This window comes from Zeus faber (assembly GCF_960531495.2).
Source record: "Zeus faber genome assembly, chromosome: 17".
In the NCBI taxonomy this organism is placed as follows: Eukaryota; Metazoa; Chordata; class Actinopteri; order Zeiformes; family Zeidae; genus Zeus; species Zeus faber.
Genome location: NC_137204.1, coordinates 8,718,774 through 8,732,579, shown reverse-complemented (window position 1 = coordinate 8,732,579; position 13,806 = coordinate 8,718,774). Strand labels below are relative to the sequence as shown.

The following is a 13,806-nucleotide window of genomic DNA, read 5'->3' as shown; positions in this document are numbered from 1 at the left end:
TATTTTTGTCTTTTTAGTTAATTTTTATACAGTTTAATATATATAAATTAATTGGGTATCGTGAGGTGCAGTTCAATAATTCATCTTTTTAAAAGAATATCATTTTATATAATTGTAGAATTAGCAATAACAAGCACAACGCCTTTGTTGGTCCTAGAGCCTAACTAATCTGTCCAATATTATTTTTTAAATTGTATATTTTAGGGATTTGGAAGTAATATTAATAGTTTTCCTGGAAGGAAAGAGGTATGTATTAACAGGTGGCCATTTGTTGTTATTAAGATTATGATTATGATTAATATTATTATTATTATTGTTATTATTGTTATGATTATGTTGTGATAATTGTATGATTATGATTATTATAATACTACTACTACTTCTACTACTACTACTACTACTACTACTACTACTAATAATAATAATAATAATAATAATAATAATTACTACTATTATTATTATTATTATTGTTATTATTATTATTATTATTGTTATTATTATCCGTTTGTTATTCGCAATTGAACGATGTACTCCCCCTTGTGGTCAACTCGAGAGCTACTTCTATTGCGTATTCCTCTCCATCTGACATGGTACCCTGGCCTGGGTTAACACTCAGTTCTGATTGTATTGGATCTATTTCCTACATCCAGATGGGTTTGCGTTTAGACAAGCCCAAAGAAGGCCTTCAGCCAACAATGTCTGTCGCCAACGGTTAAACATAGTGGAGGATCCGTAATAGACAGGGCTTAAATTGGGATTTGGAAAGAGGAGGAGCCCTGCTCCACGCCAAAGAGCTTGGAGTCAAGTGTTAAACAGCACTTCAGGATTGATGTTATTTTACATTAAATTATCACTCTTACAGCTCTTGTATTTACGTTTTCTGCCCTAAAACTTTCATTCACAGAGCAAAGTTATTCATAGTACAGTATGAGTAACTTTTAGTTAATGCTACTTCACATAGGACCATATGAGGATTTCTGGATAGCAGCATTTCTCTCTCTACGGGCTAAATTATGCTGCAGACCTTCAGGTCATAAATCACTTTCTGACACACTGTGGGTTTTCACAGATCAGCTGGTGGGCCAACTGTGTTATTAAACATGAAGGACGATACATTCTCACTGTTTGGTTGGAGAGACAATATTATTAGAGACAGAGTATCAACGATTTATCTTAGTGTTACCAGTCCTTTCATATTTGCCGCTTCTTATTATTTGCCGTTTTGTTTAAAAGTCTCTGAAGTCCGGCCCAACGAATAAAATGCCTAATAAAGTGTATTTGGATAAATAACCTGTCTCCTTTACCTTCCCTCTGGGCTCCGGTGCAGTACTCTCACCCTTTTGCTGTGAGATAAATGCCACAGGCTCTGTCTCACCCTCTACCCAACACAATACCCAAGCAAGTGTCACGCCAAATAACAACATTCTGCAAAGGACTCTCCAGATCAGGGGTGGGCAAACTATGGCCCGTGGGCCACATCCGGCCCGTTGGTGTTTTTAATCCGGCCACCGAAGATTGGTACAAAATTCTTTTTTTTTTTTTTTTTTCTGTGCTGTCAGCCTGCTGGGCATACAACACAGAGTATTTGTCTGCCATTGCATTCAGGACAGAGTTAGTCTGCAAGTGGAGTTCAAGTTCTCAACCTGCAATGCAACTCTTTATTAATTATTACATCATCAAGAACTGCTGCAATAACTCTGTCCTGTGGATGACCGGTAGAATGACAAGAGCACAGTTTTTGGTTATGGAGAGCCACCACCAACCCCCGTCTTTGGAGAACTATTTATCATGTTTGGGTCTACAAACAACTGATCACTACTCCAAGAGCGGAAAATCACCACGGTGAGACAAATAAATATAGAAACAAACAACATTTGGACAAAAACTTGAACATTGGATGACAACATGTATTGAAAAACTGAATTAGGTCCAGGAAAACTGGAACTACAACTGGTCACGTGGCCTCTTCCTGTCATAGTTGTGGCAGTAAATGAGGGAGGAAAGGAGAGGAATGCAACCAGGAGGGTGCTGGGGTGCACTTGAAGCAGGTGTGCGTGTGTGAGTGCGTGTGTAAGATGTCCACCGGTGAGTGTACATGACTTGTCCCCATTGGTACTGGTGTAGAAGGTTGGTATTATGTCACAGTGCCTCCAAGCAGCGCAAGGTGCCCGAAGCCACCCCGAACTCCACAGACCCGCGAACAACCCTCGGCTGCAGGAGATCCTGCAGCCGAGGGTGCCCTGCGGCCCTGCGGCCACGGAACTATTGCGGTTTTCAAGGAATACAACATCAGCCGTCACTTTTCCACCAAGCATGCTAATTACGCTAACAACCAATCAATCAATCAAAATTGGCAGGTGGCTTGCAGGCTCAGCAAAACACCTTTATCCGACAAACTGCCATCCAAGAATCAAGCACGAAGGCAAGTTATTTGCTGGCATTCAAATTAGCAAAGCCAGCAAGCCTTTCTCTGAAGGGGTGTTTCTCAAAGAGTGCATGGGAGAGACAGCAGGTATCTTCTGTCCTGAGAGCAAGAACAAATTTGAAAAAATTAGCTTATCACGCAGGACAGTGACTCGCCGTGTTGAACTAACTGAAAAAGACATAGCTAGCAAGCTAAACAAAAAAGCTGAGTCATTTACATTAGATTCTTTGGCACTGGACGAAAGTAATGACATAAAGGGCACCGCTCAGCTTTAAATTTTTATCAGAGGGATTAATGACAATTTTGAGATAATGGAGGTCTTTTTGGCCGTGGAATCCCTAAAAGGGAAAACACGGGGAGAGGACTTGTATGACAGTGTGTCGGCGGTCATCAAGAGGCACAAGCTACCTTGGAGTACGCTCGCCAATGTTACCACAGATGGATCGCCAAATATGATGGGAAAAAACGTCGGACTGCTCAAAAGAATCCAGGAGAGGGTGAAAGAGGGCAACCCTGAGCAGGAGGTAATTTTCCGACACTGCATAATTCACCAAGAAGCACTGTGTAAATCCGTATTGCAGCTTGACCACGTGGTGAAGCCAGTTTTAAAACTCGTTAACTTTATTAGAGGGAGGGGACTTCACCATCGTCAGTTTATTAAGTTTCTTGAAGAAACTGGATCACAGGGACTTGCTTTACCATTCTAATGTCCGCTGGTTAAGTTTGGGGAAAGTATGTCAACGAGTGTGGGAGCTCAAACAGGAGATTATCTCATTTTTGGAGCTACTTGAGAACGCTGACAAGTACCTGAGCTGAGTGACACAGATTGGCTTTGTGATTTAGCTTTTTCTGTGGACATACTGACACACATGAATGAGCTTCATGTGAAGCTACAAGGTAAAGACCAGTTTGTGCATGAAATGCATACAAACGTCAGAGCCTCTGAAACCAAGCTAGCTTTATTCTCAAAGCAAATGTCAAACGAGTCATTCGCTCATTTCCCCACACTGGCTACGTTGAAAGAGGCCCCGCAACATGTGAAAAAATACAGGAAATCACTGGATGACCTGCATTAAGAATTCTGCCGTTGGTTCTCTGATTTTGGAAAAATTGACAAGTCACTTCAGCTGGTGTCATGTCCCTTCTCACAAGACCCTGAAACGGTGCCACAGCAGTTGCAGTTGGAACTGATTGATCTCCCATGTGACACCGTCTAAAAGGAGAAGTTCAACTCTCTTAAACTGGATGGGTTTTATGCTTCATAAAGCTCAGCCAAATTTCCAAACATCCAGAAGATGGCACAGAGGATGCTGGTGTTGTTTGGCTCTACGTATGCTTGTGAATAGACTTTTAGTGTGACACCAACAAAGCACCCCACAGATCCCAGTTGAGTGATGAACACCTCAGATCTGTTCTGAGAATTGCCACAGCAAAACTAACACCAGACTTCAATGCACTGGCAAAAATGGGTGATCAACAGCACTGTTCCCACTAAAAGGTAAGTGTATTAACACTGTAATGCTTTTTTTCTGTTTATGTTTGATATGTATGCATCTTGTGCTGACCCGGCCCATCTGTCAAATTTTAAAAGTCAATGTGGCTCCTGAGCCAAAAAGTTTGCCCACCCCTGCTCCAGATCAACCACGTTTCTCATAAGCTCAGAGTTGGTCCGTCAGCTTTACAGAGAGCCTTTTGATGGACTAACCTTTCTCTAAAAGCAGTGCTCTACACCGATTAAATCTGGCTTCACTTGGAAGCACAACAAATACACTGTTTGTCAGATCTAGGCATTTCCACCCAAAACCTTTTTGATTTTCATGTATGACCGACATGAAAATTCTACCCAGTGGCAGTGAGGGCTTGCTGGCTGATTTCATTTAGGATCACTTATCGTGTTCATAAATGAACACAGTCATTTGTGAAAGCTGTATAGGTCTTGTAGTCTAGCCAGCTAGACCCTATAGCCACCTCTCAAATGGAATGAACATACTCGAGGGAAGAACTACGAGACAGATGACGTGGCGTAGAGGAAAGAGTGGACAAATGGGCTGAAGAAAGAGGAGCGAAGTCGAGGGTTTGGACAATAAGAAAGCAAGAGTGCTGAGGAAGAATAAAGGATTAGGGTTAGGTTTTTATTTTTTGTGTAGGTTATTGATAAGTCATGCACTAACAAATACTCTATTTCTTTTGTTGTAATGCTTTTCTCTCATTTTTCAGGTTTTGGATTTATTTCCTGTGTCAAATACTGTTGGCAGGGGGGAACAGGAGGAGTTCCCGAGGACCCCAGGTGGTTATCTGTGAGAGAGCTCCACGTGGCAACAAGGTAAGCAGAACGCACATTCCAATCCACAATTCCAATTTTTCATAACAAATCACTTTATTTCAACATGCCTCCGCTTATGTTCAAAGTTGCAGAGAATAAGAAGGTGGGCCCATAAAGAATAGGAATTGGGCGGGGCCGGACACCAAAACTGAGACAAGCAGCCTCGTACGGACTCAACATGAAGGGTTGTTGGGTTTTCTTGGCTCCCCTACACCAAGAAACTCCTGAAAACTTACAGGATTTGCCCAATCTGCATTATAACATCTCCCAAATACTGTGCAAAAATGAGACAGATGCTGCATTTTTCTTAAAATGTTTAAATTAAGGAAAACACCGCAACTTCTAAACTAAACATATAAAAATCCCCCCCCCCCCCCCCCCCTATGCAACAGCATAGTCCACGTTATAGCAAGAAACGGTCCTTCTCAATAAAAATGTTATTCCCTATACAATTATATAGCTATGCAACAACATTGATAAAAAAAAAAAATCCTCATCCATGTGTACAAAGGCAGCTCTGCATCTATATCGTTAAGGATTTTGTTTTGTTTTCTTGTTTAATGTCTGTTGTTTTGACCCCATTGTGTTGTTAGAAGCAGGAAAGTCACTATGAATAATCTAAAATATTATGGATTATAGATAAAGGCTAGATGAAATGCTTGATGAATCCCAGTCTAGATTTTTTTGTGTGAGAAATTGTCTAATGAAAAAAAAATAAAGGAGTAATAAACCTCTTTAATAACCACACATTGTGCCTAGTGATCATATGGGTCACACGGACGTCCGGTCTGTTTGCAGACTGAAAAAACCAAAAAGGAATAATCCCCAAAAAGTTGTGACGGTCACGGTCACGCTCACTCCAGAGTCCAGACCCGGTGCGCCTCGCCTCCTCCCGGGCAGCGTCTTCATGGCTGCGTATTAAACCACCGCTTCAGACGCAACCGCACGGGTGAACACACACACACACACACACACACGAGTGAACACACACACGGGTGAACACGCACACGCACGCACGCACGCGTGAACACACACCTTCCTCTGGTGGTGGAGCCGAAGGACCGGTCCCGGCTCCAACCATGAGTCGACTCTCTGGAGAAGATCTGCTCAACGGACCGCAGAAGGTAAGGACCCGCCTTCTTTAACCAGGAACATTGTCATTTTTATATCCATTAAAATCAATTGATGTGGTTATACGGTCACAGTTATTTTAAAGATGCATTCCTTTGGACAAACACAAAGTTTGGACGAGGACATAGATGTGAATGTTGTGATTTCGCACTTTAGCTTCGGAGGCCCGTTGGTGTCCTTTCATAAAATAAAAAATTAAATAAAATTTAAAATTGTGATAATGAAGTGGAGAAAAAAATTAGGGACCTGCTGTGGGAATTATGTTAACCGTTATTTTTAAGGCTACCACCAGGGGGCTCTTTGTGCAGAGTTGATCTATCTATCTATCTATCTATCTATCTATCTATCTATCTATCTATCTATCTATCTATGTTTTTTTTATCTATCTATCTATCCATCTATCTTTTTCTTATCTCTCTATGTATCCATATATCTTTTTCTTATGTATCCATCTATATTTTTCTTATCTATGTATCATCTATCCATCCTTTTGTTATTCATCATCTATCTTTTTCTTATCTATATTTTTCTTATTTCTCTATGTATCCATCTATATTTTTCGTATCTCTATGTATCCATCTACATTTTTCTTATCTATGTATCCATCCATCTTTTTCTTATCTATGTATCCATCAGTCTGTGCCAGTTTCGCCTACCCCGGGCCATCCAAGTAGCGTGTTCAGGGCCCTCCGGCACAGAGACACAGAAGACGGGGGTTGTAAACACCAGTTTATTGTAGAGAGAGGGCCAGCTGGAATTAGTCCAGGAGCAGATAGACATGTGTCTTGACGGGGCTCCTCTCCTGAGTGTGGGTGGGGATGGGGGTTCTACCTGTTGCTTGTTAGACCAACCAACAAGCAACAGGTATCCAGCCACTCTTATCCTAAATCCACCAATTACCTAGATCCAGGTCAAGTGTGGCTGCTCAAACCACACCATCCCCACACCACATACCCGACACCGAAGCCTACCCCCCCCCACCACCACCACCAAGCAGAGGACAAAAATGAAAAAAGAAATGCCTAAGACAGACTCTGACTCAGGGTTCCCATACCTCAAACCAACAAATGTCCAAAAAAAAAGTAACTGGGCCGCTTCAAGGGGACCAGGCTCCCCGGAAGACCACGGTCGACTTCCCCCAGGGCGACGACAGACCGCCCCCTCCTCCCTTCCGGAGCATGGAGCTCCGGGCTGCTGTGCTGGCCGAAGAACGTGTGGGGCTACTTGGAGGGGTGGCCTGGCTGCTGGGCGGCTGGATGGTCCCGGCGGTGGCTGCTCGCCGGAAAAGCTAGCTGCCAGAGCCTTCTTCTCCCCCGGTTCTCCGCACACCCTGGGCACTGCTTGACCCGCTAGTGGCTCCAGGGCGTCTTCGGACGGCCCCTCTGTGTCCTTTCCCCGTGCCAGAGAGTCCCTGTTCAGGTGCCAGTGTGGCAGTTTACCATGCGCCAGCCAAGTGGAGTGTTCAGGGACCTCGGGCACAGAGACACAGTAGACGGGGGGTTGTAAACATGGGTTTACTGTAGAGAGTGGGTCGGTATGAATTAGCCCAGGGGCAGGCAGACATATCACCTATCGGTCTATCTATCTATCTATCTATCTATCTATCTATCTATCTATCTATCTATCTATCTATCTATCTATCTATCTATCTATCTATCTATCTATCTATCTATCTATCTATCTATCTATCTACCTACAGTATCTACTTTTTCCCTAATTCCCTCCACCGTCTACTCCAATTAATTGCTATCCTGTACATTTGTACATACTTCCTATATGTATCCACTATAAAAGCCATGCAGACCTCAAATAGTGGAGGGTGTCCCAGATGAAATAGATGAAATGACCCTGGCCTTGAAATGACAGAGAGAGAGAGTGGGGAGAGGATGAGAGTGACATATACACAGGAGAGAAGGAGAGAGAAACAGGAGGGGGGGGTGATATAAACACAGTGGGGAGAGGAGACACACTGGAGTGAAGGGGGGGGGCGGGGGAGGGGGAGGGGGCAGGGGGGGAGAGAGTGATATAAACACAGGAGAGGGAGGGAGGGAGGGAGGGAGAGACAGGAGAGAGGGGAGAGAATGTTATGCAAATACATGAGTGAAAAGGGGAGAGGGAAACAGCAGGGGAGAGGGTGGGAAAGGGAGCGAGTGATAGGAACAGGAAAGAGAGGGGTGTGAAATGAGAGAGAGAGAGAGCGAGAGAGAGAGAGAGAGAGAGAGAGGGGGATGGACTGCGGCCAATGATTTGCTTGGAATATCGGATGAAGATGAAGATGAAGATGAGGTGAATTATCAGTCCAGAGGAAGGCGCGTGGGACGGCACGAGTCGGTGCTTTATTAAAAAAAAACAAAAAAACATTTCCATCATCTCACTGTCGAGCCAGTGTGTCCCGATGTTACACGTCGGGACACACTGGCTAACGTGTCCTAAAGTGGCGTGATGTTCACGGACTGAGAGAACCGGGAGAGAGCCCCCCCCCCCCCCCCTCCCCGCCCCCCACCCCGCAACCGATGCTCCGGAGGAGGCAGCAGCCGCTCCGGTCGGGCGAGGTGGTACCCGCACACCGCGCGATTATATCCGAGATCCGAGCGGCGCCGACTGAGGCATGGGCTGCGCCCCCAGCATCCACGTCTCGCAGAGCGGCGTGATCTACTGCCGAGACTCGGACGAGTCCAACTCCCCGCACCAGACCACCACCATCTCGCAGGGCACCGCGGCCACCCTCCACGGGCTCTTCATCAAGACCGATGCGGCGGACGCCATACCGTCCGTCATCACCTACCAGAGCCGGCACTCCAGGAACAACTCTCAGCGGGAGCGCAAGGAGCGCGGCGGCGTCGGCGGAGGAGAAGGAGGAGGAGGAGGAGAAGAAGGAGGAGGAGGAGGAGGAGGGGAAGGAGGTGGAGGAGGAGGAGAGGGAGGAGGACACGTCCGCATCGAGGCCGAGACGCAGACCAGCCACACCAACCTCAAGGTACTGGCGCTGCGCGGCCGAAACGGGGACCTGTCTGTTGGGTTTCCCCCAACACCTGCGTTCTCACAACATCCCGCAGCAGTGTCGTTGGCCGTCGAGCTAAGTTGGTGGAGATGCGTGAAACCTTACGTGCGTCCCGATAGGCCTCGTCATACGCGGAGTTCATTTGCATTTGTCTCCTCAACCCGACCGAGACAACGTGCGTGCGTTGGGGCTTGCGCTTGGCTCGGAGTTTGCAGAACGGGGAGAAGGAAGTGTGACAAAGAAGTCAAAGGGTGAACAGTGGTTTGAAGGCTGTGGTTTGCGCGTCGTCAAGCGTGCAACGGCGAAAGGAAAACCGCTTCGAATGCCACCACAACACAAGTTAGTTGCGACATTGACCTTGTTGTTTACTGTACAGTACCTTTGCCAACAGTTATGGATGAAGTAATCTATTTTTGTATCTTCAAAATGCACTTTGTCAATAGGCCTCTATTATTTTGGCTCAGCTTTTTCTCATTTTGAATGATATTTGTACTGAATGGATGGTGGCAGAGTGTCGACCTCACCTTAATGATGGTGAAAGCGTTACAACTCATCCATCCCAAATTTTAAATTTGGATCAGAAGATCAAATTGAGCTAATTTAATCTTTGAATATTGTTAAATTGACACCTCACAATGAGGGCTGATAAAACCTTACATCCAGGTCTACACTATAGGAATAAAATCAATATTCCTCAGCATCAGGTCCCCTGCTCTGATGACGTGTAGGATTATAACACTAATAAATACCCGTTGACAGACATTGATGGAATCGTGTTTCATCTTTACTTACTTTTCTCCCAAACATAGTAAAGCCAAGTGCATCAAATTAATTTAATTTCACTATCACGCTTTTCTGAGGATGAAGAAGTCACAGCTCAAACCTCTCTCTGGGAAAAGTCAGTGCAGAGATGGCGTTTCAGGAGCAGCACCTTGACTGCCATATGACGCTAGAAGGATCATTTCATATTTTTATTTAGAACGTATTCTGAGAAGGGAAACCTAAGTCTTTCCTTTCTTTGTCATTGTTTATGACTTATTGCATTTGCTGTCCATATTGTCTGCAAATCTAACCTCACATCTTCATCAATTTGTTGAGATGTGGGCATGTCGGCAGAATGTATGTGCAGTTTGTTGCTCTTATATATTGGAACAGATAACTTTTGACTTCAGATCTTCAGAATATATTATTTTATTCAAAATTAATCATGATGGATATGGCATAATATGACATGATATAATATAGTATACTATTAATATAGTGTATTATTGCATGGTACCAATGTTTTGTGTACCATGTGACCATTGTATTAATCCATTTGGTATTACATGCTGTAGCAAATGCAAATGGGTTCATATGGGATTTTACATGTATTATTCTATTTTTGGTATATTATATGACCAATTTGGGGGGACTTTGGAAGGCGTGTCTGAAAGTTCACCCATAACGTTCTGATTATCAATACATAGATTCACAGTGTCACACTGTCATTTGACCTTTAAATCACAGTTAATTGGATTAAATGAACCATTATTTGGACAAATTTGCTATTGAGCATTATCAGGACCTTAATTTAGCTTAATTGTAAGGCCTTTTAAGTGTGTATCAGAGGTTTATGGTGGTTCCAAACAATCAAAACGCTTGATAGGAAGTGGACAGTAGGAGAGCGGACGGATGAATGAGAGGTTTAAAGTGTGTGGGTTGTGTCAGCTGCCCTCTTTCTCTCCCTTTGTCGATGTACGGTATCAATGACACTATTTAGTGAAGAAACTGCTACCTTCTCACTGCGTGATCACTGTCAGACTGTGTGTGTGTGTTTGTGTGTGTGTGTGTGTGTGTGTGTGTGTGTGTGTCTGTGTGTGTCTGTGTGTGTGTCTGTGTGTGTGTCTGTGTGCGTGCATGTGTGTTTATACATGCAGAGCGTTTGTTTACCCCTCTGGACAATCACATGTGAAGGGGCTGATGCTGGTGGACCTTCAGGGCCTCTCACACAACGGCTTGCTTTCTCAACATCATCACACAACACACACCCCCATGTCCCAGTGGCGAGACCGGTTGAATTTTTTTTTAATATCCTCAATATAATAATAATAATAATAAAAAAGTATCAAATCTAAAACAATGACAATTTATACAAGCAAGAAAGTAAAAGTATGTTCAAGCAAAAGGAGATCAGGAAGAACAAAATAAATAAAATAATATAAAGAAAAATGTTTTTTTGTATATATATATATTTAACAAAAAAGTAAGCTACCGGTACATGACTGCGGATTAATAAAACAGTAAGCCGTGCATGTAAACTAAATCAATATGTGAAAAATGTACGGCAATTTTACAGGTAATAAGTGTTGTTATAAAAAGTGTAATCAAACATAATATTTGAAATATGGTTATAAAGGCTAAGAGTTTACCTTGTTTATTTTGAAAAAAAATGTTTATGGAAGAAAGTAGAAATCCATACACATTCAACTTGATGAATATTAATCATCGTCATCATCAAACTCTACAGTAATTTCACTGGATATGGCAGGAGCTCACATCTTTATGAAATGTCCCACTATTGTTCAACATACTACCTTTCTAGAATACACAATGCCATTTTTTTAATTGCCTTCCTTAACCACTATTAACCCACATTCTTTTAAAATTCAAGTGTATGTTTATATTAATTCTCATAAATGAATCAACTCGAAAACTTGACAGGAGTGTCATTAAACTATTACTTATGGAGCTTGTGACCGATACAATAATAACAATTGGATTGAAGGAGGTTATTCAGGAAGAGGATCCAATGACAAAAGTGTATTAAAAAACAGTGAAGAAAAAAATAGCTTTAGACTTAATAAAGCTGAAATGACGTATTTGATTTGGGTAGGAATGCACAAGTAACTGGAACACTGGTATTCTGAAGGAAAAAATGCTGAAATGCCAAGTAATGAATTGTCTTTGTGAAAATGAGATCGACTCCTGTCCAATCAATTCATTAATCCTGTAACATGACTAGGAAAGAAGAAGATAAGTTCAAAAGCCCTGCAATCAAGATGGAAATGGATTCTTAGATCAGGTATAAGAGGGGTGGAAGGGTGAGATTGTGTGTGTGTGCGTTTGCGTGTGTGTGTGTGTGTGTGTGTGTGTGTGTGTGTGGGTGGGTGACCATTGTAAAGGCTGCTGTGAATAAATATTCTTCAATAGCATCAAAATCACACTTGACAAAATTAAAAGACATCGGTAGACAATGTAATGACACTTGACTCTGATGACATGTTTTATTGAATACACTGATTTAAAAGATCTATACACCGTAGACCAGAGAGAGGGGGGATAACTTCTCGTAAAAGCATCATATTATTATTTTCTGCTTTATCGTTTGTTTCCAAATCAAATTTGAATACGATTCAAACACCCCCAATCCTATTGTTAAAATGTAACAGAATGTTATTGATACATTACGTATAGTTCAAACTGCAAGGCTAAAAGGGACTGGTTTTTCCCATCTACTTAGTTTTAGTGCATAGAAGACTTGAAGATAATTATCAAAAATTGAAAAATTATTATTATTAATTCCATAGCTTAAATATCCCTCAAATATATGTCTGTCAGAAATGACATGATTATATATATTACTGAGTGTGTGTGTGTGTGTGTGTGTGTGTGTGTGTGTGTGTGTGTGTGTGTGTGTGTCTGTGTGTGTGTGTGTGTGTGTGTGTGTGTCTGTGTAGTCTCTGCGGTATTCAGAGTGGAAGAAGTCATTATGATTCATGGCCATTCTCACAAAAACATTCTCATGAAGTTGAATCACCAATATGTATGTATGTATGTATGTATGTATGTATGTATGTATGTATGTATGTATGTATGTATGTATGTATGTATGTATGTATGTATGTATGTATGTATGCGATCACAACTGTTGTTTCCAGGACTGAAATTTGGGATTATTCTTACCGGTGGCTAATCTGATGGACATTATTTGGTCAGACTATTCATGAAATGACCCCACAATTTTACTTTTGCAAAAAAAAAAAAAAATTTAAATATTTTTTAACTATTGTCTGATATAATCTTCTACCATAACTGTGACTACTGAGTTTGTGAAGTTGATTAGGGAAATAAGAAAGAGATTAGCTGCATATAGTAAAATAGTAGGTACACCTAAGTGGACCCTTAGTTTTTCATTTTTGTAATTATAGATCTGTGTGTGTGTGCGACTGAGAGTGGTGTGTGGGTGTGTGTGTGTGTTTTTGTGTGTGTGTGTTCTTTGAAATGATCCAGCATCTCGCTGAGGGGTTTATTCGCAACTGAGTGACGCACGTGGATAAGACGCCTGTGCAGGCTGCTGAGACAAACCACACGAGGGAACACCCGCCTATGGACACACACACACACACACACACACACATGCACACACAGCATTAGGTATTAGTGATGCTGCCTGGAGCAATCCGCTGCAAACCTCTTTAGAAGGTATTAGCAGCCAGCCACAGATTTAACACACAGGTTTTCCTATGTAAGTCCGAGCACACGCTATTATTTGCTTGTGTGGGTGTGTGCGTGTGTGTGTGTGTGTGTGTGTGTGTGTGTGTGTAGGCCGGGATGTACGCTAGGCACATGTGTTCCATTGCAGGTGTGCGACAAACCGACACCAAAGGATATCACAGTGCTTCTTCCTTGAACAGGGAGCTACGGTGCCATACTGGTTTTGCAGGCGTCTGTCAGTCGTCTAAAAATAAATGCTCCCCTTACTTGAATGTTTAAAAGGTGACCGACGCAAAGGTGCCGATATGCTTTTGGAAATCAATGGAAAATTGGTAAGCCGTATATTTTAGTAACTGTAGTTGTAACAGTACTTTTAACTATTTGTTTTGTAGATCTCTGTGTTCTGGCTTTGGTACTTTGTTTTTAGCTCTGGTTTACTGTTTGTTTTGT

The 13,806-nt window shown here is 42.5% G+C and overlaps 1 protein-coding gene across 1 annotated transcript in view; it reads left to right on the top strand.

The window, feature by feature from the left end:
• Window positions 1–8,487: 8,487 nt before the first annotated feature.
• Window positions 8,488–13,806, top strand: part of pde8b (phosphodiesterase 8B) — a gene marked incomplete at both ends in the record, with an annotated part of 35,187 nt that continues 29,868 nt past the window's right edge. The window contains one exon of the mRNA XM_080017373.1: window positions 8,488–8,856. Within this exon, the coding sequence (XP_079873499.1) occupies window positions 8,488–8,856 (369 nt within the window). The remainder of the gene's footprint in view (window positions 8,857–13,806) is intronic.